This window comes from Pseudorca crassidens, chromosome 12, assembly GCF_039906515.1.
Source record: "Pseudorca crassidens isolate mPseCra1 chromosome 12, mPseCra1.hap1, whole genome shotgun sequence".
NCBI lineage: Eukaryota > Metazoa > Chordata > Mammalia > Artiodactyla > Delphinidae > Pseudorca > Pseudorca crassidens.
Window position 1 is genome coordinate 76,401,478 of NC_090307.1, and position 23,009 is coordinate 76,424,486.

The 23,009-nt window shown below is 42.4% G+C and overlaps 1 protein-coding gene across 5 annotated transcripts in view; it reads right to left on the reverse strand.

The window, feature by feature from the left end:
* Positions 1–23,009, reverse strand: part of HECTD4 (HECT domain E3 ubiquitin protein ligase 4) — a 193,891-nt gene that overhangs the window by 49,406 nt on the left and 121,476 nt on the right. For all 5 annotated transcript variants that reach the window (XM_067700637.1, XM_067700635.1, XM_067700636.1 and 2 more), the window contains exons 44-52: positions 22,536–22,651; positions 14,254–14,357; positions 12,925–13,086; positions 12,657–12,805; positions 12,292–12,371; positions 6,695–6,858; positions 4,037–4,274; positions 3,117–3,253; positions 2,502–2,628 (exon numbers count right to left, since the gene is read on the reverse strand). In XM_067700637.1, coding sequence (XP_067556738.1) covers positions 2,502–2,628; positions 3,117–3,253; positions 4,037–4,274; positions 6,695–6,858; positions 12,292–12,371; positions 12,657–12,805; positions 12,925–13,086; positions 14,254–14,357; positions 22,536–22,651 — 1,277 coding nt within the window. The remainder of the gene's footprint in view (positions 1–2,501; positions 2,629–3,116; positions 3,254–4,036; positions 4,275–6,694; positions 6,859–12,291; positions 12,372–12,656; positions 12,806–12,924; positions 13,087–14,253; positions 14,358–22,535; positions 22,652–23,009) is intronic.

Below are 23,009 nucleotides of genomic sequence, written 5' to 3' on the forward strand. Positions count from 1 at the left end.
GGTTTCATTGCCCTTCTTGGGGTCCTGACAACAGGAGGCTGACCCACCCTCACAGAGGTCGTCCTTTGAGCACTAGAGCCATCTCCCTGTTCTTGTTTCAGCCTTTGCCCGGTTATATTGAAGGAGACTGTGTTTGAAAGGTAAATATTTTATGTTTAAATTAACATAGTTCAGATGATCTGCCATGGCCACATGGATGGGTCCCGAGAAGACGCCTTGGCAACTGTGTCAGAGGCCAGAGGTATTTCTGGGTGACTCAGGAGGCCAGGAGTCATCGGTTTGGCTCTGGTCTGGCAGCCACCTTTGGATAATCAAATTTCCTGCTGTGCTGTTCACATTTTCCCTCCTGCAAACTGGGAGCAGAGAAGGAGAAGGCACACTTGGCCACAGACATTCAGGATGGCTCTGGGACCAAATGGTAAAAGAAAGAGACATCCTGAGTTAAGCAGAACTTACGTGAAAATAAAGGCACAGTAACCCATGATCATATACAAGAGCTTTCCACCCTTATACTGTAAAGACTCTTTCTCCCTTTCCTACTCTCCCGGAGCAGCAAGAAGCACCAGTCTCCCTCAACAGCTAGCGCCTCCTGTTTCTAAACACAGCACTGCTTTTGCTGAATTAACCCCAGGTCTCGGCTTCAATACTATGTTGGGAGAGGGGCCAAGCTAGACTGGGCACCCCAGTTATACCCACGGCGGTCTCCTGATCAACCACACAGCCCTTCCCACAATGTAGTGCGTCATTTCATTACCTATTTCCCACTAGGATGTGAGCTCTGGGAGAAGGAAGCATCTGTGTCTTGCTCGCAGGATAGTCCTTAATCCCTAGCAAATGGCTTGACCCTGGGAGGCATGTGTTGCATGTATGAATAAGTAAGTGGATGAACCGCTGACTGAATAAATACAACTGAAACAAAGCCTCCTAACTCTGAAAGCCACTGACCTGCTCTGGTGCTTCAAGGCATCACACTGATTAAGGAAAGTTATCTGAAAACAAGGTGAGGTCTATTCTGCAGTCTGAAAGAGCATTTTCTTTCAGATGTTGAGAGTGAACGGAGACGAACGAATTTTCTATCTGTAGGATCTACTACAGCAGATCACTTTGTTCCTTTGTTTAAAACCTCCCAAAGGCTCCCCATTTTACACAGAATAAAATCCAAAGTCCTTGCTGAGGCTGCCACTTCTCCCTGCTTCCTCTCATCTCTTTCCTGCTGCTCCCCCCTCACCCTCTCCTCTTCAGAGACACTGGCTTGGCCTCGCTGTCATTCCCTCAACCACACAACTTGACTCCCACCCGAGGATTTTCCTAATGTTGCTCCCGCTGCCTGAAACCCTTAGGACAGAAGAAAAAAGAATATTAATTATCTGTCCTGGTTTGGGTCGGCAGCTAAAAGAGGGCTCTGATAAGAGCAGAAAGTAATTACACCATGTCATAGGATGTGTGGCTATTCCCACAGGTTAAGTATAAACACGATCATTCCACTGTCATAGGTCTTAGCTTTGGGGACAGGAAGCATAAAAGAAAAAAAAAACATATATATACACATGCACACACACACAGACACACACACACACACACAGATTAGTCCTGACACCAATCTGAGAAAAAGGAATTACTCAGCTATCGCTGGAATCAGGGATTCGGTATATCAGTTGGTCAAGAAATAAAGGTCTTTTGGTGGTTCTTCTCCTTACTTGTTCCTAGTCTCAGTCAGGACAAAAGTTAAGAGGAGAAAGAGCAAATACTATTTCCTTACACCACCTCTGACTGCCACAATGATGAAAGAAAACACAACTGATGCTCCACTGGAAGGGCAGCTGTGCCTCTTGGGAAAAGGCATCTCTGCATCTCCCAAAGCAGGTGTTTCACAGATGAGGAGAAGCCTGAAAACAGAAACCAGCTATCTACACTTAAGACTCCCTAACAATCCACTGTCTGCAGTCAAACTTTGCACTATTCTATGTGCCCAGTGGGAGAAAAATCTCACCATCATCGTTGTTACTGTGACATTTAGAACTACATTAACGGAATGCTGACCATATGCCAGACGCTGTTCTTAAAAGATTTATCTGTATTAACTTGTTAATTTTTCATATACATATGAGGTGGTTACCATTATTGATTCCATTTGAAAGGTCAGGGAAGTCTAGAAAGGTTAAGTAACTCTCCCAAGGTCACCAAGCTGGTAAACAGCACAGGTGTGACTTCAGAGCCCAAGCTATTAACCATCAGGCCATCCAGCTTCCTAGTATAACCATGCCAGCTTCATTCTAGCAGCCCATCAACCCAAAATACTGAGTCAAACTGACAAGCAAAGAAAAGCCTAGCAAAGAAAGCAAAAGACCATAGAGTTCAGTAAAGGCCCAGGTAGAAGACATTGTTAAGTCTGGCCCAACTTCAGATGAGCCCCCCTTTTCTGATTTACGTCCTGAGTTTCATCTAAACACATCTCTTCAAGTCATGAAGTGAGTTCCCTAGGAAAACAAAAAGCACCAGACCTAGTTGTAAAGCACCCTTTATCTGGTCCAGGCCCGATTTCCGCTCTGCTTCATTGCGGAAGCGTCTTCGGATAGTAGGAAAAACCTTGGTCTCCCATGCTTTCACCAGCAGAGCGTAGTGGTCCTCCTGGAAGGAGAAGGCAAACGTGAACAGGGAAGGAACGCCTTGTACAAGAATCAGTCCTTCCCTGACTTACAGCTCTCACCCTGAGGTCTTCACCCCCCTCAAATGCCAGTGACAGAAACACACCGTGCAGACCACCAAACTAACTACACCCTCAGAAGCCAGGGGAGGCAACAGATGGCCTAGGGCAAGCTCTTCCTTTCCCTCTAAAGCCATATAAACACTTCACATGATCCACAACTTTACTGCTGAATTACTATCAAAGTACTTTATTTCTCTAACATCCGGATCGCTACTGGGCAATAGAACCAAACAGATATGGCTACTGATATGTGGTTTAGAAAAATGAATACCCCAGAGCCACTGTTCCAACACAATGACATAACCGAAAGCGTAACAACTCTAGCCTTGCACGCTCAGATCAAAATATTCCTCGTGGCTTGTCCTGGTCACCAGGGAGCTAAGCAAACGCTCTTAAGTGGGGCTCTTACCTGTGGGATGTCATCGTCATCATCGTCATCACTTTCGTCATCTGCAATGGGGGGCGGATGGGGGTCTGGGCCAGAGGTGATGAAATTCTCATAGCTGAGCTCTACTTTATAATGACAGGAAGTGTCACTATCATATTCTGTAACAAAGCACAATGACAGTGAATTCTAGGCAAGAGCACATGAACTTCTTACCCTTGGACAGACCAGATTCTCCTAATTTGTGTGATAGAAAGACTCTTAGTTCTTGGAGAAATTTTAAAGCTCAGTATCAAGGAATAACTAATCATCTATCATTTTCTATTTGGGAATCTTAAAATAGTTTTTATGGGCATAATTCATTCAACTCAGAGAAGACTTTGGAAGGTTCTTCAACATGATAAAGAATTAGACAGACTCTTAAAATGATTTTCAAACCAGTATCTCAAAGGCCAAATATGGCTGCAGACATCTCATTTCGGGAAGCTCACTTTTATTCAATCTTATTATAAAATTTTTCAAATTATCAGGAATGTTTTTTAATGCACACCTATACACCCATCACCTAGATTCCACAATTAACATTTTATTATTCTTTGATGGCTTCAGTTTTTAAAAAGTTTAAAAAATGATTAACATTTAAAATTAGGAGATTTTATGTAAAATTCTGGGGCTCTTAGCTGTCTTATAAAAGTAGACAATCTTTCAGACTTGCATTTCCATGTGGCAATATTCTGCTGGCCCTGAGTCGCGGGCAGGCTTCCTGTATGTGGGGGACGCGCTTTCTAGCCTGCCATGCTTCCTCCTGCTCCCCATTTTGTTTCACCGGGCCTGTTACCCCATTACCAGTGGGCACTGGGGTATGTCCAAGTTAAATGGATTTATGGAATTAACAGCATTCGCATTCCCAGGAAGCAGTGGGGCCTTGGGAGGAGGTGGCTTACGCTGCTGAGCAGTGGCCACGGCAGCAATCCGGCACGGTGGCCCGTGAGTGCCCGGGTCTGACGCAATACTGGTGCCAGCATCATTGTCACTGTCAGATGCCATGGCAAAGGGCAGGGCCTCGAAGTTAGCGCTGATCTCCTCTGCCAGGTCGGTGCACAGGTCGGCAGCGTTGCGGTGGGCCTGCCCTTCAGCATAGGCAAATGGGCGGGAGCCAAAGTTAGCTCGCGTCTTGGTGTTCTGGAAAGGAGACCAAAGAAAAGACTTGAAAGGACTTAGGTTTATTTATGCATTCATTTCTAACCTCTCGAGGTGAACTTCATGGCAGAGTCTGTGAACCCAGGCAGAGGGGCTGGTGCACCTGTGGACGCAGGCGCTTCGAGCTCTGCATGGCCCCCACTGCCCCTCGCCTGGCACTCATGCTCTTTGCTGCTCAAACGCAGTGACCTTTCTTGTTTCCAGCAGTGTTCCTTTCTACCTGATGCCACTGCTCATGCTGTTCCCTTCACCTGGAACTTTCTTTCCTCCAATTTTGTCCATTTAAACTGGTTAATATTCCAGACCTGGCTCAAACATCACTTCTTCAGGGTAATGGGGATGTGATCAGATTTGCTTGGTACTTGCTTCCATAAAGTCTACAATTTTCAATCATATTGTGATGATTAATTTTAAGTGTCAGCTTGACTGGCCACGGGGTGCTAGATTAAACATTATTATTGCTGGGTGTGTCTGTGAGATTAGCATTTGAATCGGTGGACACAGTAGATGGCCCTCCCCAGTGTAAGTGGGTACCATCCAATCCGTTGAGGGTCTGAATAAAACAATAGGCAGAGGAAGGAGGAATTAAACCCTTTTTCCCTGCACCACTGCTTGAGCTAGGATATCTCATCCCATCTTCTCTTGCCCTCCTAGGACGCAGACTGAATCACACCACCAGCTCTCCTGGGTCCCTGGCCTACAGACAGCAGGTCATGAGACTTCTCAGTCTCCATACTAACAGGAGTCAATTCCTCAAAATAAATCTCCCCTCCCACCTCTGTCTACACACACACACACACACACTCTCTCTCTCTCTCTCTGTGTGTATATATATATATATATATATATATATATATATATATATAGCTCCTATTGTGGGGTGTTTTTTTGTTTTGTTTTGTTTTTTGCCGCACCACGTGGCATGTGGGATCTTAGTTCCCCCGACCAGGAATGGAACCCGTGCTCCCTGCAGTGGAAGCATGGAGTCTTCACCACTGGACTGCCAGGGAAGTCCCTCTGTCCTATTGGTTCTGTTTCTCTGGAGAACCTTGACTGATACACACAGTGTTTATTAGTTTGTGATTATATACATACACATATATATTTATGCAAATGTTTGACTAATGTCTGACTCCTCCAACTGGTTTTAACTTCATGAAGACAAAGACCATATCTGTTTTGCTCATTGTTATTATATGTCCAGAGCTTAGCACACTACTTAATATATAGTAGGTACTCAATAAATATTTGCTGAATGAATGAATAGAACAGGCTGCCTTAAATTATTGACATCTTTAATTCACTGCACAAAGTGAGAAAAGATGCTACTATCAGAGGCATGGTACAGGGCCAGATTCTACAAGATCTTCTAAGTCATTATAAAGACTTGGGCTTTTACAACATAGACATGGGAAGCCACTGACTTGTTGAGAGTAGAGGAGTGACATACATGATCTAACCAACATTTTTAAGGAATCACTGTGGCTGCTGTGTTGAAAAGATGTGTAAAAGGGCAAGAACTAAGGGGCTGGTAGGGAAGGGAGATAGAAGAATATTGTAACGTGCTACCCAGAAGATAAGGGTGGCTGGGCCATGACTTAAGTGGTCAGATTCCAGATACATTTTGAAGGTAGGGTCAACAAGGTTTGCTGACAGACTGGATGTGGAGCAGGAGGAAAAGAGAAGTCAAGAAGGATGCCAAGGTTTTTGGCCTTAGAACTGTAAGGATGGAGGTGCCACTTCCCAAGACAAGGAAGGCTAGGGAAGAAGCAGGTTAGGGTATGGGGCAGAGTTAGGCTCAGTCTTAGACATGTTAACTTTGACATGCCAATGGAACATCTATTTCTAAATGTTGCCTAGACTGCTGAATATCTGTGTCTGGAATTTAGGGAGAGATCTGGGCTGGAGATAAGGACTTGGGAGCTACCGCCGTGTAGTGAGTAGTAATGTTTCACAGAACATTAACTGTTAATAGATGCTCCTTTAAAAACAAAAGAGTTCCATGATTAAGTATATGTGCAGGGATGCTGGGTTAAATAAAGTTGAAGTTTTGAATCTTTACCGAAGGATTCCTCTGAGCTTCTGACATACTAAAGTGACCCGAGACGGTCACGTTCAAAACTTACTTAATGACAGACTCATTTTACTGCCATTGGAAAGAACACTAGTGTCCCTTGCATTGTAGTTTTGGAAAGACTGCCAAAAGGAAGTCAAAGCAGTTAAGCACTCAGGTTCAATGCAAAGGAAGGACCCACTTCTTCAGGTTTGTTTGTGGTTCCTTCTGTTATCAGGTACCACATGTTACGTCAACAAGGCCACGTTTGGTGTCTTTAATTTTTCCATTCTTGATGGAATAAATTACTGAGGAGAATTTTGTTTCCTTTCCCAAAAAGATAACCTGCCTTTTTCTGAATGTGAACCACAGGCCACATCCCACCCGAGACATCTTCAAGATACGGTGAGAGGCGCTGCCCGCAGTATGTGAAGTACACTCGGCCTTTGGCTGGCTGCCCTGGAGGAGGAGGCGTTCCCTCGGTTCTCTCCCAGCCAATTCCTGCCACGTCACCTAGGGCAGAGAACAGGACGGAAACACTTTTTTTTTTTCCTTTTATTGACTATTAACTAAACTTTCAATTTGCAACTGGCATGAGACTACATATCATTGACTATCTTGGCTTTTATTTATTCATGCCATCATCTACAGGTGAAAAAGATATGGAGTACCTTGTATTTATATATAGAGAGAGTAACACAATAGAAATAAACAATTTCTGTTTAGAAGAACAAAAATACCTAGTGTCTGAGGTTAAGTTACTTACCACAATTACACATTAAATTTAGCTTTTATTTTCCAGGCAGCCAAGACAAAAAAGGAAAACACTGGGTATGATTTTTTTTTTTGGGGGGGGTATGATTTTTTAATAGAGGAATACAAGTTTTTCTCTTTTGACGTGTACCAGATTACTTATGCATAAAGGTAAAAAGGTATTATTTTCTCAGTAAGTTTGCAGAAGACTTAGAAAGGATCTAAAAAAATATAATTTTAAACTCAACCTACAATGTAAGCTAAACATACACCATTAAATCACATTCTGTCCCCTTACTCACATGTATTTAAGGCATTTTTGCAGGAAGCGAAGATCATATAAGCCAAGCTGTTTTCTGATGAAGTGACTAGATATTGTGGTAGAACTTAAAGAACCAAGGGGACCATATCCACCACATCAGCACTATTAGAGGCTGTCTCAGGCAAGCTGCTAGCACACGTAGCTTTAAAATTAACCTGTTGTAAACTCTCCAATAAGCGCATGAAGTTCTGTGATTCTGTTTTTGATCAGAGTCTCATATGATTTTTTTTTTTTTATCATATTTTATTTATTATTATTAGACTTTCTTCTCTCCATGTATCCATGGCATTTCTTGGAGGATTTTGTGACTTACCAACAGTGTGTTTCAGGAGAGATCACAGAGGGATGTGTTAAGTAGTGAAAAAGAGCTTTGCATTTGAATTAGACCAGAATTTAAATCCTAACTTTGGTCACTTAAGTTTTTAGAAACTTGCATGCTTTCTTTAATTTCCAGCTCAATTTCCCCATCTGTAAAAGGGGGACAATAATACTTTCTCTTGGCTTGTGAGGAATATCAACTAAGATACAATTCATGAAACACATTATGGGGCTTACATCATGATCTCATATGTTCTTTTTTTTTTTTTTTTTTTAATAATTTTGTCATTAGTTACTTACTTTTTTTTTTTTTTTTTTACCGTTTACCCCTCCCCCTCCCCATAGCCTCAAGTCCATTCTCTAGTAAGTCTGTGTCTTTATTCCTGTTTCACCCCTAGGTTTTTCATGACATTTTTTTTTTTTCTTAAATTCCATATATATGTGTTAGCATACGGGTCTCTTGTAGACAGCAAATATATGGGTCTTGTTTTTGTATCCATTCAGCCAATCTGTGTCTTTTGGTGGGAGCATTTAGTCCATTTACATTTAAGGTAATTATCGATATGTGTGTTCCCATTCCCATTTTCTTAATTGTTTTGGGTTTGTTATTGTAGGTCTTTTCCTTCTTTTCTGTTTCTTGCCTAGAGAAGTTCCTTTAGCAGTTGTTGTAGAGCTGGTTTGGTGGTGCTGAACTCTCTCAGCTTTTGCTTGTCTCTAAAGGTTTTAATTTCTCCATCAAATCTGAATGAGATCCTTGCTGGGTAGAGTAATCTTGGTTGCAGGTTTTTCTCCTTCAACACTTTCAATATGTCCTGCCACTCCCTTCTGGCTTGCAGAGTTTCTGCTGAAAGATCAGCTGTTAACCTTATGGGGATTCCCTTGTGTGTTATTTGTTGTTTTTCCCTTGCTGCTTTTAATATGTTTTCTTTGTATTTAATTTTTGACAGTTTGATTAATATGTGTCTTGGCGTATTTCTCCTTGGATTTATCCTGTATGGGACTCTCTGTGCTTCCTGGACTTGATTAACTATTTCCTTTCCCATATTAGGGAAGTTTTCAACTATAATCTCTTCAAATATTTTCTCAGTCCCTTTCTTTTTCTCTTCTTCTTCTGGAACCCCTATAATTCGAATGTTGGTACGTTTAATGTTGTCCCAGAGGTCTCTGAGACTGTCCTCAGTTCTTTTCATTCTTTTTCCTTTATTCTGCTCTGCAGTAGTTATTTCCACTATTTTATCTTCCAGGTCACTTATCCGTTCTTCTGCCTCAGTTATTCTGCTATTGATCCCATCTAGAGTACTTTTAATTTCATTTATTGTGTTGTTCATCGTTGCTTGTTTCATCTTTAGTTCTTCTAGGTCCTTGTTAACTGATTCTTGCATTTTGTCCATTCTATTGTCCATTCTATCTCCAAGATTTCGGATCAACCTTACTATCATTATTTTGAATTCTTTTTCAGGTAGACTGCCTATTTCCTCTTCATTTGTTAGGTCTGATGGGTTTTTATCTTGCTCCTTCATCTGCGGTGTGTTTTTCTGTCTTTTCATTTTGCTTATCTTACTGTGTTTGGGGTCTCCTTTTTTGCAGGCTGAAGGTTCGTAGTTCCTGTTGTTTTTTGTGTCTGTCCCCAGTGGCTAAGGTTGGTTCAGTGGGTTGTGTAGGCTTCCTGGTGGAGGGTACTAGTGCCTGTGTTCTGGTGGATGAGGCTAGATCTTGTCTTTCTGGTGGGCAGGTCCACGTCTGGTGGTGTGTTTTGGGGTGTCTGTAGACTTATTATGATTTTGGGCAGCCTCTCTGCTAATGGGTGGGGTTGTGTTCCTGTCTTGCTAGTTGTTTGGCATAGGATGTCCAGCACTGTAGCTTGCTGGTCGTTGAGTGAAGCTGGGTGCTGGCGTTGAGATGGAGATCTCTCGGAAATTTTTGCTGTTTGATATTATGTGCAGCTGGGAGGTCTCTTGTGGATCAGTGTCCTGAAGTTGGCTCTCCCACCTCAGAGGCACAGCACTGACTCCTGGCTGCAGCACCAAGAGCCTTTCATCCACACGGCTCCTTAATTTGGGATGATTGGTTGTCTATTCAGGTATTCCACAGATGCAGGGTATATCAAGTTGATTGTGGAGCTTTAATCCGCTGCTTCTGATGCTGCTGGGAGAGATTTCCCTTTCTCTTCTTTGTTCTCACAGCTCCCAGGGGCTCAGCTTTGGATTTAGCCCCGCCTGTGCGTGTAGGTCGCCGGAGGGCGTCTGTTCTTTGCTCAGACAGGACGGGGTTAAAGGAGCCACTGATTCGGAGGCTCTGGCTCACTCAGGCCCGGGGGTAGGGAGGGGCACGGAGTGTGGGGCGGGCCTGCGGCGGCAGAGGCCGGCGAGACGCTGCAGCCCGAGGCGCGCCTGTGCGTTCTCCCCGGGGAGCTGTCCCCGGATCCCGGGACCCCGGCAGTGGCGGGCTGCACAGGCTCCCCGGAAGGGCGCGTGGCTAGTGACCTGTGTTCGCACACAGGCCTCCCGGTGGCGGCAGCAGCGGCCCTAGCGTCCCATGTCCGTCTCTGGGCTCCGCACCTCCAGCCGCGGCTCGCGCCCGTCCCTGGAGCCCTCCCAAGCAGCGTCCTCAATCCCCTCCCCTCGTGCACCAGGAAACAAAGAGGGACGCAAAAGTCTCTTGCCTCTTCGGCAGTTCTAGACTTCCCCCCGGACTCTCTCCCGGCCAGCCGCGGTGCACCAACGCCCCGCAGGCTGTGCTCACGCCGCCAACCCCAGTCCCCTCCCGGCGCTCCGACAAAAGCCGGAGCCCCAGCTCCCAGTCCCGCCCGCCCCGGCGGGCGAGCAGACAAGCCTCTCGGCTGGCGAGTTCCGGTCGGCCCGATCCTCTGCGCTGGAATCTGTCCGCTTTGTCCTCCGCACCCCTGTTGCTGTGCTCTCCTCCGCGGCTCCCAAGCTCCCCCACTCCGCCTCCCGAAGCCTCCACCCGCGAAGGGGCTTCCTAGTGTGTGGACACTTTTCCTCCTTCACAGCTCTCTCCCGCTGGTGCAGGACCCGTCCCTATCCTTTTGTCTCTGTTTAGTTTTTTCTTTTGTCCTACCCAGGTACGTGGGGGGTTTCTTGCCTTTTGGGAGGTCTGAGGTCTTCTGCCAGCGTTCAGTAGATGCTCTGTAGGAGTTGTTCCATGCGTAGATGTATTTCTGGTGTATCTGTGGGGAGGAACGTGATCTCCGCGTCTTACTCTTCCGCCATCTTCCCGGAAGTCTCCTCATATGATTTTGAAACCACTAGGCTGGGCTTCCCAATGGCTGGGGACTTGTCACTGTTCACTATGGCACCCGAAGGGCCCAGAAGAGGGCCCAGCATGTAGGAGATGCTCAAAGAGTATCTGCTGGTCAACAGACACTGAAAGTGTTGGTACAGAGATTGGGATCCTGTTGTAATAAGTGGGTTCCTAATTCCTATTCCCACACAGACACATTTCTCTGAGAAAGGGGTAGTATGTTTGCTTGAGGTCTGGTCCAAAATATTCTCAAAAACTAAAGTATGATCAAACAAAATAACAATCAACTATAACAAACGAATAGAACGCCCACTATGGATCCCCTGCTGTCTCTACTACCCCTCGCTTTGTGCTTAAAGCACTTAAGTACTCAGCTGAGATTACAGAGTTCTCTCCATAAAGTAAGAGAGAAACAACTTGCCAGGAAGTAATTTCCAAGGCATAACTTGACCATAGCTGAAAATACCATGCTCACTGGAAAAGTGCAATTTAATAAACAGCTCCCTCAAGGATAAGCAAAATTACCCCCCAGACTGCTACAAGAAGTTATCTATTGGGTTCAGTGACTTAGTAACCCCTACGCAAGCATCCAAGATCATCTATTATACTTAATAATTTCAGTTTTATCAGAGATGATGCTAAGATGTACTGTCTGAAAATAAGTAGCCAACATGTTTGGCTGCTTCTAATGTCAAGAGGACAGTGTCTATATTTTGCTACTTCTGGAGCAGGTAGGACTGATCCCAATTCATCTACTATTACCAGATGAAGTTAGTTATATGGAGGCTTAAAAAGAAGAGGGGAAAGATTTTCTTTTTATTGAATTGACTACGTGACTGAAACATCTGGGCAGAAGATGTGACGAAGCTGGACCAGATGTTTAGGCTACCAAGAGCAAAGTCTACAGCATGTATCTTTACCTATTGATAATGAATTTCTTGAGTGCCTCAAGGCAACTGGTAGAGGGTTTTTTTTCAAGCTATTCATCAATGAAAAGCTGATAAAAGACCAAATTTTGGAGAAAAGCAAAATCTCAGATTCTTCTGATGATGGAGGAACGAAAGTCAATGTGACTCCTAAGTTACCAGATGGAGGCTTTAATGATAACAGTGCCTCATAAAATGAGAGGTTTTGTGTAAACTAGGGGACAACAATGACAAGTATTTCATTTTCACTGGAAGACAGTGTCTGTTTTCAGTTGCCAAGTTTCATTAATTTTAACCTATTTTGACCCAGACCTGGGAACAACAGAAATACACAGGGTTAAAAAAAAAAACTCCCACCGCACTCACCAGGAGAGAGAGTCACGTCTAAGCGAACGCTCTTCCACTGTAATAAACTGGAGCCGTTGTAGTGCACGGCTCGGCCATTGCTGTGAAAAAAACAAAGAGAAGTCAAAGACAAGGCTAATCAGTCAACACAGAGGAAGGTAAGTAGTGAACAGTAGCATGAGAGTAATCAGAAGAGAAATCCTAAGAGCTATTCTCATTCACTAAATATGAGTATATTTCCAGCTAATATTTTCTACATTTTTTAGAGTAGAGATTAAAATGATATTACTTTAGTTTTAAAACACCCACATGAAAAAAAAAAACCCACCCACATCCACTACTTTTTTTTTTTTTTTTTTTTAATAATAGTGTTAGTAGCCACTTACTTATGGAAAAGACAAGTGCCCACTGGATTAGTCCAAGCCCCATCTCTTTTCTCTGCTTCTGTAGCAAAGCCAAAGGAAACTATTGGTCCAGTGTCATCATCACTATCTCCATAGGAAACAATTTCAATTTCCCAGTAGAAAGATGGGGCCTGAAGAAACACAAGAAGTGCGCAGACAATCAGAGGGCTCACTGTGGGCCCTTGAACTTCCTCTTTCTCTCACATTTGAAGGAAAGAGGCAGAAGACAGTATGTCATGTGATTTCTCACCTGAATGGGCAGTGGTGAGGTGGCATAGATAAATGTGCCCCGGGGCAGACCGCCCCCAGCGCTGGGGTCAGCAAGGAAGGTGACGGAAGTGAGGTGCGATGAGAACATGCAGGCTCGGACAGGTGGAAATACTCGTGAGGGGCTCCATGTAATCTCTTTGGGCTGCATTGGGGAAAGACACCCTCATTCAATAGAATTGCAAACACAAAATGGAGATGTTGAGATTTCAAGTGACATTTCTTCTTTTACAGATTTCTAACTTTCTTATCTTGAAATAATTTCAAAGCTACAGAAAAACTGCAAGAATACAGCAACTTTTGTATACTCTTACCTAGATGCACTGATTTTTTTTGTGATAAAATCCACATAACGTACAATTCACCCAGTTAAAGTGTACAATTTAATGGTTTTTAGTATATTCACGGAGTTGTGCAACCATCACCACAATCTAATTTTAGAACATTCCTGTCCCCCTTAAAAGAAATGGTACCCATTAGAAGTCAATTCCCATCCTTCTCTCCTTCCCAGTCCCTGGCAACTACTTATCTGTCTGTTTTCTGTCTCTATGGATTTGCCTGCTCTGGACATTACAAGAAATGGAATCATACAATATGTGGTCTTTTGTGACTGGCTTCTTTCACTTAGCATGATTCAAGGTTTATCCATATTGTAGCATGTATTACCACTTCATTAATTTTAAAGGTTGAATAATATTCCATTGTATGAATATACCCATTTTACGCATTCATTCATCAGTTGGTGGACATTTACATTGTTTCTCTTTTTCGGCTATTATGAATCATGCTGCTAAGAACATTCACAGAATGCCAATATTGAACATTTTTGCCTCTTTTGCTTTTTTTTTTCCCCAGTGTAACTTGTTTTTCCCCGAGTCTGCTTTTTCTTTTGTTTTATTCACTAGTTTGTTGTATATTTTAGATTGCACATGTAAGTGATATCACACAGTGCTGACTTTCTCTGTGCCACTTTGGCTTTTTAGTCACTCTTTCTCTCTATGTATACTTATTATTATGAGATGAACTATAGATCTAATTTCAAAAACGTTTTCTTTTTCTGTTATTGATAACATAGAAATTATTTACAAATCAATGAGTTCTGCTACCCTGCTATAATCTTTCGATATTCTGAATGACAAATCAACGTGCTTTGACATTCAAGGATGAGAGCATGTCACTGCAGAGCATACACCTCCAAATGGCTTTGCAAACACCCATTCTCAGTGCCATTAACATGCTGCTGGGCATTCTGTAATTCTTCAGGCGCGTGCTGCAGACAGGCAGCAGGTGTGGGACACTGCAGAGGGCTCACCTGTCTCCGGTCAGCCTGCAGTGGAGGTGGCGGGGGCCGAGCACAGTCCCGGTAGAGCATCCTCAGCCGTTCACACTGCACTTCCACAACTGCCAGTCGCTCTCCTGGAGAGGGAGACATTGAATATGTGAAAATAAGTCCTACAACTCCTGAGAGGGCTCCAACTCTTTTGGAGTAGGGTCAGAGCAATAAAATGCTTACAAAAGAAGATTATTCAAATTCTTACAAAAGAGCAAATATCCTGAGACATCTTTGTCTACTACGTGTAGCTCAGCAGCAAAGCAATGGGGTCAAGTGCATAGGCTCTGGCGTTAGGCTGCCTGGATTCAGAATCTGGATCCATTACTTGATATTTACCATCTCACTTCCAATATAGGGGTAATAATAGTACCTGTGCCTCACAGGGTGGCTGTGAAGATGAGCTAAAATAACACAAGTAGAGCCTTTAGCCAAGTCCCTGGCACAGGGCAAACACTCAATAAATGAAAGCTCTTATTATCATCTACTAAATGAAAACTACTATTTTTTTTTTAAATTTATTTTTGGCTGCGTTGGGTCTTCGTTGCTGTGTGCAGGCTTTCTCTAGTTTCAGCGAGCGGGGGCTACTCTTTGTTGAGGTGCACGGGCTTCTCATTGCGGTGGCTTCTCTTGTTGCAGAGCACGGGTTCTAGGCGCGCACGCTTCAGTAGTTGTGGCACACGGGCTTAGTTGCTCCGCGGCATGTGGGATCTTCCTGGGCCAGGGCTCGAATCCATGTCCCCTGCATTGGTAGGCAGATTCTTAACCACTGCGCCACCAGGGAAGTTCCTGAAAACTATTACTCTTATCATCTAAATTGATTTTCTAAAAGTCTATAACCTGCTGAACATCTCCTATGAGCAAGGCACAGTGCTAGATGTTGGAAAATACAAAGTTAATACGAGCTGAAGTCTCCGGTCTGGGAGAGATAAGACATGTATATGCGTACACACATACAATAAAGAACATAGTGCAAGGCTAGAGTGTGTTATTATGTGACATAAGACACAAACATAGGCACAGAGGTGTGACTTCATTCCAGGAGCTAGAAAGGCTTAATAATCAGATCTCAGAAAAGTCAGAATTTCAATAAGCAGAGAAGGAAGGGAATTCTGGATGGTTTGGCACTGTGACACTACTCTAGAATAGTCAAGAGTTAGATGTCTCAGGAGTACCTCACATGACACACAAAAATTCAAAATGGATCAAAGACCTAAAAAACCTATAGCTAAAACTCTAACTCCTAGAAGAAAATACTGGTATAAATATTTATGACTTCAGATTAGGCAATGGTTTCTGAGATAGGATACACAAAGCACAAGCAATGAAAGAAAATTTGAGAAACTGGATTCATAAAAATGAAAAATCTTCATGCTTCAGGGCTTCCCTGGTGGCGCAGTGGTTGAGAATCCGCCTGCCGATGCAGGGGACACGGGTTCATGCCCTGGTCTGGGAAGATCCCACATGCCGTGGAGCGGCTGGGCCTGTGAGCCATGGCCACTGAGCCTGTGCGTCCGGAGCCTGTGCTCCGCAACGGGAGAGGCCACAGCAGTGAGAGGCCCGTGTACCGCAAAAAAAAAAAAAAAAAAAAAATCTTTGTGCTTCAAAAGACACTTGAGAAAGTGAAAAGATAACCCACAGAATGGGAGGGAGTACTTATAAATCATATCTGATCAGGGACAAGTATACCTAGAATATATAAAGAACTGTTATAACTCAACAATAAAAAGACAAATAACCTAACTAAAAACAGGCAGCAAAGCTGAATAGATATTTGTCCAAAGAAGATATACAAATGGTCAATACATATGTGAAAAGATGCTCAACGTCATTGGTCATTAGGAAAAGGCAAATGAGATACCATTTCACACCTACTAAGCTAGTTATAATAAAAAAGACAGTACCAGTGTTGGCTAGAGTATGGAGTAACCGGGACCCTCATACGTTGCTGGTGGGAATGTAATAAGCACAGCCACTTTCGAAAATGGTCCCTCAAAAAAGGAAGCAGTTCCTCAAGTTAAAACATAGAACTGCTGTAAGACCCAGCAATTCCACTCCTATATATATGTAACAGAATTGAAAACATAGTCATATGCACAAAAACTTGTATATGAATGTTTATAGCAGCATTATTCATAATAGCCAAAAGTTAGAAACAACACAAGTATTCATAAATTGATCAATGGATAAACAAAATGGTCTATCCATACAATGGAAAGGTATTCAGCCATGAAAAGTAATGAACTACTTGATACCTGCCACAATATGGACAAACCTTGAAAACATTATGCTAAGTGAAAGAAACCAGACACAAAAGGCCACACACATACTATATGATTCCATTTATATGAAATGCCCAGAACAGGCAAATCCATAGAGACAGGAAGTAGACTGACGGTTGTCAGGGGCTATGGGAAGGGGGTGGGGATAACGAATATAGAGGGTTTTCTTCGCGGGGGGTGGTTATAAATGTTCTGGAATTAGTGGTGATGGCTGCACAGCTCTGAATGTATCGGGTTGGCCAGAAAGCTCGATAAGGTTTTTCTGTAACATCTTATCGAAAAACCTGAACGAACTTTCTGGCCAGCCCAATGTAAAAACCCACTGAATCGTACGCTTTAAAATGGTAAATTGTGTGGTATGCAAATTATATTTCAACTTAAAAAGATGTCTTAGGAAGAATAAGATGTACTCTAATAAAAGTAAACCACAGAATATGTTTAGGATAGTAGCAAGAAAGATTTATTGACATACCTAGTACCTACAGACACTTAAGACACCTAATATAATCCAATGATATGGATTAGAGAGTGATCAAAGATAAAATAGTCAAAGTGGAGCCAGGAGTGAGGCCAGGCCATGAGGTACGTGTCTAGTGTTCTTTATTTACACCTGGGAGTCAGGGACACAAGTCTAGATCTGTGCTTGCCAACAGACAAACCAAAGAGGGGGAAACTATTTAGTTATAGACTCGTGGAGTCCATTACATAAATGTAAAACTGGCTACTCATAAAGAGCCCAATTATTTTTAATAAACATTTTCCAATTATTTTTGTTAAAATGACTTAAAAGTTATTCTGAGAGACCTGATACACAGAATGCTGGAGGATACAGTGAATAACATCTGCAGCAGTGTCCTTATAAGCAACCAGTAACAAGTGTTATGGAGATACTTCAATGCAGATAGGTGGAATCAGACCAAATAATAAGGGAAAAGCAATTCTTAGGAAGAAGGAAGGGAGTGGGGGCTGTTTGGCAGAGTTGAGGCATGTCTGCCATGAAGTAGGCTTAACATAAGAGGAGATTTTTATAGCATCTAGTATGAGAATAAAAAGCTCCTAAGCTACAAATTCAAGAAAGAAAAGGCTGATTGTATTGTACTTTCGCCATAGTAACAAGTAAGTGCCAGACCCGGCTGTAAATTCATTCCAATCTATAAATGATAACTTAACAGTAGTAACTGCACTTAGGAAAGCCAGCCTCTCAGTGACAGCTCTATGCACCTGACAAGCAGCCACTCAAATCAGGGCTTCAGGAAGGTAACTGTGATGACAATGGGAAAATACAAAGTGCGAGAAGGAAAAGTTTGGAGAATAATGCATATGCCTAAACATGAGATAAAAAGTACCCGACTTAAAGAGCTGGTAGTGGAGATGAACAGAAAAGAGATAAATTTCAGGAGCATTTCAAAGGAAGAATCAGATATGGCAACTGATTGGATGTGGAAGGACTCAGTGTCTGAGGGTCAACAATAGCCCGAGTATAACCAAGAATAGGGAATTCGGAAAGGAGAGTGGATTCCAGAGTAAATGATGACTTTGGTTTTAAATGTGGTATATTCATGAGGCTGGGGCTTGCGGGGGGTTCCTTCTATGAAAAATAGCTACCAGGCCTGCACCTCAAGAGAAGGACTGCCCACAGCAGAAGCCATGAAAGCACAAGGAAGGGCAGATAAAGCAAAGAAGGTGGGTCAACGCAAAACTTAGAGCAGTTTCTTCAAGTGAGCTGTGAGGGCCACTTGCATCACACTGCCCAGGCCCACCCTTGACTTCTAACTTTTTGGTGGAGCTTGGAAAGCATTTTAAACGTGCCTCCCAGAGATTCTTACAAACTTTCCAAGTGTGAGAACCTCTGGCTCAGGGAATGTGTACATTTAGGAAGGAGGGAGAAAAGGAAATCTGAGAGATTCTGCTATTTGTAAGAGTATAAAAAAAAAGTTGAGAACTTTTTCGGTTTCTATATGTCTCTTCTTCAGTTTCACAATCTATTTCCTATGCTGTTTCAACCAAGGGATCCAGTTAACTCCCCAGGAATATTTCTTTCTTTCTTTCTTTTTCCTTTTTTTTTAGTATTTATTTATTTATTTGGCTGCGTCGGGTCTTAGTTGCGGCATGCGGGATCTTCGTTGCCGCGTGCAGGATCTTCATTACAGCTGTGGGATCTTTAGTTGCGGCATGTGGGATCTAGTTCCCTGACCAGGGGTCGAACCCGGACCTGCATTGGGAGCCCAGAGTCTTAGACACTGGACCACCAGGGAAGTCCCCAGGTATATTTCTTTATGAGAAAAAGCTCTGTAGTGCTATCTTCCTAGACCAAATGGAATTAGGTACTCTTTTCTTTGGGTTAGAGAAGCTATAAAATTTAGCTATGAGTGAGTTAACATTACAGTGGCCAAGTCCGTGGCTTAATTCATCCCAGATGAAGTAAAATAATAAAAGAAACTCATTGAAAATTTTTTCATTTTAGAGAATCAATATATTATCACATATACATTTTATGACACTTTCATATATGAAATTTAAAAATCTTGATACATTAAAAAATAAAAATCAGGGACTTTCCTGGTGGTGAAGTGGTTAACAATCCACCTGCCAAGGCAGGGGACACAAGTTTGAGCCCTGGTCTGGGAAGATCACACATGCTGTGGAGCAACTAAGCGCATGCACCACAACTACTGAGCCGGCGCTCTAGAGCCCGCGAGCCACAACTACTGGGCCTGTGTGCCACAACTACTGAAGCCTGCGTGCCTAGAGCTTGTGCTCCACAACAAGAGAAGCCACTGCAATGAGAAGGCTGTGTACTGCAATGAAGAGTAGCCCCCACTCGCGGCAACTAGAGAAAGCCCGTGCGCAGCAACAAAGACCCAACGCAGCCAAAAAAATAAAATTAAATAAATAAATAAATAAATAAATAATCGAAGAACTCTTTCTCCTCTACCCACCACTTTGGATCTAATTTATTAAACAGTATTTCTTCTGAGCACAGGCTCTGACTCCCTAGCAGGCTATAAGAATCCACTACTGGGGCTTCCCTGGTGGCGGAGTGGTTAAGAATCTGTCTGCCAGTGCAGGGGACATGGGTTCAAGCCCTGGTCTGGGAAGATCCTGCATGCTGTGGAGCAACTAAGCCCATGTGCCACAGCTACTGAGCCTGTGCTCTAGAGCTGGTGAGCCACAACTACTGAAGCCCGCATGCCTGGAGTCCATGCTCCACAACAAGAGAAGCCACCACAATGAGAAGCCCGCGTACCGCAACGAAGAGTAGCCCCCGCTCACCCCAGCTAGAGAAAGCCCACATGCAGCAATGAAGACCCAACACAGACAAAAATAAAAACAAATAAATTAATTAAAAAGAAAAAAAAAAGAATCCACTACTGTGTTGAAAAGTAATTCAGATATGGGTTTTTTTTTGTTTTTTTTTTTGCTACATTGGGTCTTCGTTGCTGCACACAAGCTTTCTCTAGTTGCAGCGAGCGGGGGCTACTCTTCGTTGCGGTGTGCGGGCTTCTCATTGCGGTGGCTTCTCTTGCTGTGGAGCATGGGCTCTAGGTGCATGGACTTCAGTAGTTGTGGCACACGGGCCCAGTAGTTGTGGCTCACGGGCTCTAGGGCGCAGGCTCAGTAGTTGTGGCACACGGGCTTAGTCGCTCCGCGGCATGTGGGATCTTCCTGGACCAGGGCTTGAACTCATGTCCCCTGCCTTGGCAGGCGGATTCTTAACCACTGCGCTACCAGTGAAGCCCTGTTTTTGTTTTTGTTTAAATACAGGTAAATGACTCAGGAATCAGCAAACTTGGATATCTACATTTAACCTCAGAGTTCTTTCTGATAATCTAATAAGTGAGTTATTAAGGACTGTTGCACTTGACATAGGACAGTATTTTAGAATATAAATCGCTAATGTATAAGCTCATAGTCTTCTCTTTTGTAAAAATTAGTAAGAACTTCCCCCATGTTTCTTTCCAACTCCTTCTTACCACAGGGTTCTTTTCCACAGAAAAAAATGGGTTAGTGGGTTATTATTAAAACCATTTGCTCTAAATTATTACGATTCCTGGCTTGTACATTAAGTACCAAAGTTAATTTCACAGAGTAAGACCCCTTTATTCCATAAAATATATAAAAGATACCCAGAAAGAGTCCTATAGAATAGTAAGTGATTCATTCAGCAAGTTATATGCTTGCTAAAATGAGTCAAGTAAGTCTTAGGATGCAATCTAAGCCAAGAATATTGAAAGCAGAGGCAGGGAACTACATACCGTAAGTACAAAAGTAAATTATAAGCAAGTATTTAGCATAAGTAAGTTCACCCAAGAAAGCAAGCTCCTTTTCTTTTGTTCTTTTTCCCTTTTCTTGGGGTCTCTCTGAGGTTTTTTTTTTTAATATTTTATTTATTTATTTATTTGGTTGCACCAGGCCTTAGTTGTGGCAGGCAGCCTCCTTAGTTGTGGCACATGTGCTCCTCAGAGCTCACTGGCTCTTCAGTTGTGGCAGGACAACTCTTAGTTGTGGCATGCATGTGGGATCTAGTTCCCTGACCAGGGATCGAACCCAGGCCCCCTGCATTGGAGCATGGTGTCTTAACCATTGCGCCACCAGGGAAGTCCCTCTCTGAGGTTTTTTTTAACAGTTGTTGGCTCCAGAGAACCATGCTTATTAAGGGAAGGAGATTTGAGAAGTAAAACAGATATAGAATGAAGACAAAAAGTGAAAACAAACCAACAGAAATCACTGCCACATGAAAAAGGATAAAAATTTAAGGACAGAAAAGAGATTAGAGAGTTACTGAAAAAAAGCAAACAGCATGAGAGACAGTAAATAATATAGATAACAGAAATGACCAAAAAAAAAAAAAAAAAGGATAAAACTAAAACCATTAGGGAAGGGAAGGATATCCACTTCTTCCTTACAGTTTATGAAAATGCTAGTAATAGAGCATTGGAGAAATGCTAATCTAATTGTGAACAATTACATTTACAGTCCTACTATGTCCTTGGGGATAAAGGGTAAATTTTCACTTAAAAAACACCCAGGCCAACTATCAATTTACAGGAAATTTGAGGACCAAAGGACACATTAAATGACACCACAGGATATAATCAGCAAAATCCAGACTGTGGGAAACTCTTCAACAAATAAGTTGCAAGGGAAGAAAAGATACTGAGGGGAATTTTTTAAAAAAGAGATTTAAAAGACAGCAATGAATTATAACAGATGAACTTTATTTGGATCCTGATTCAAATAAACAAATGTAAAAACAAGTATTACTTTATGAGAACATTAGGAAGTTGAACACTGACTAGATATTTAATAATATTAAAGAATTACTGTAAATTTTTTAGATGTGATACTGACATTGTAGTTATTTTAAGAGTCCTTATTTTTGACACACATACTAAATTATTTATGGATAAAATAAAGGAATATCTAAAAATCTGATTAAAAATAATCCAGGAGGGTGCAGCGTAGATGAAACAGGATTGGCTATGAGTTGAAAACTGTTGAAACTAGATGATGGAAACGTGAGGGTTCATTATACTAAAAAAGTCTCTCTATTCTTGTATTTGTTTGAACTTTTCCATAAACACACACACACAAAGATGGATGTTAGTGCAAATTCTTGATTCTGAATTCAAATGTGGCCAATGACAATAGTCAGAAAGTATCTGCAGCTCTAAGGACAGCTCATACATAATTCTAATTGAGAAATAAAGGCAACTGATTAATATGAATGGGGAAAAGAAAACACTCTGACATAGTGGTCCTAAAGTTAAATTGAAAAATGCTGATTTCCTAGTTGGCATATACTGAAGGTTTTTATTTACATTTCTAGATCTGAAATGAAAGTAAATTGTGGTAAGTGTTGTGTTTAGAGTTCAGCTGTTGGATGTGTACATGAAAACAGTTAACATTCCATTATCAAATTATAAATGTGCTGACAAAACTTAAGACAATAGGGTAGAAAGGAAAGTAACAGGTACTTACCAGCACTGCATTCCTGGGCTACTAGGTTGAGAACTTCAACAGCTGCTGGACACTGCTGTATGAATTCTTCACAAAATAAGCTGTCTTCTAAAAGCTGGGCCATGACCAGGCATGCTCTTAATGTTAAAAGATTTACAATATTTCAAAGTCATCAATGGTCATTCTCTAAAAAGTCAACTGTGAAAAACATTTCAATCAATTTTATCCTCTAATTTAAACAAGGTTCAAACTCCCCATTCCTCTTGCTTTTTTTATGAGCTGGACTGGCTGGGAAGTATATAACTTCTCTTTTCCCCCGCATAGTAACTGCTGACACTGCGTGGACAATTGGAAAAGGGAAAAATGGCTGCCACCTCCCTAAATGAAGTCACCAAGTGCCAGGTGAGAAATCAGCACCATCTCTTAACAGCTCTTCCTAACCGGCGCTCCATGGGCAATATTAATGTTCTGGGAACAAGAGAGGTCCAAACGCTT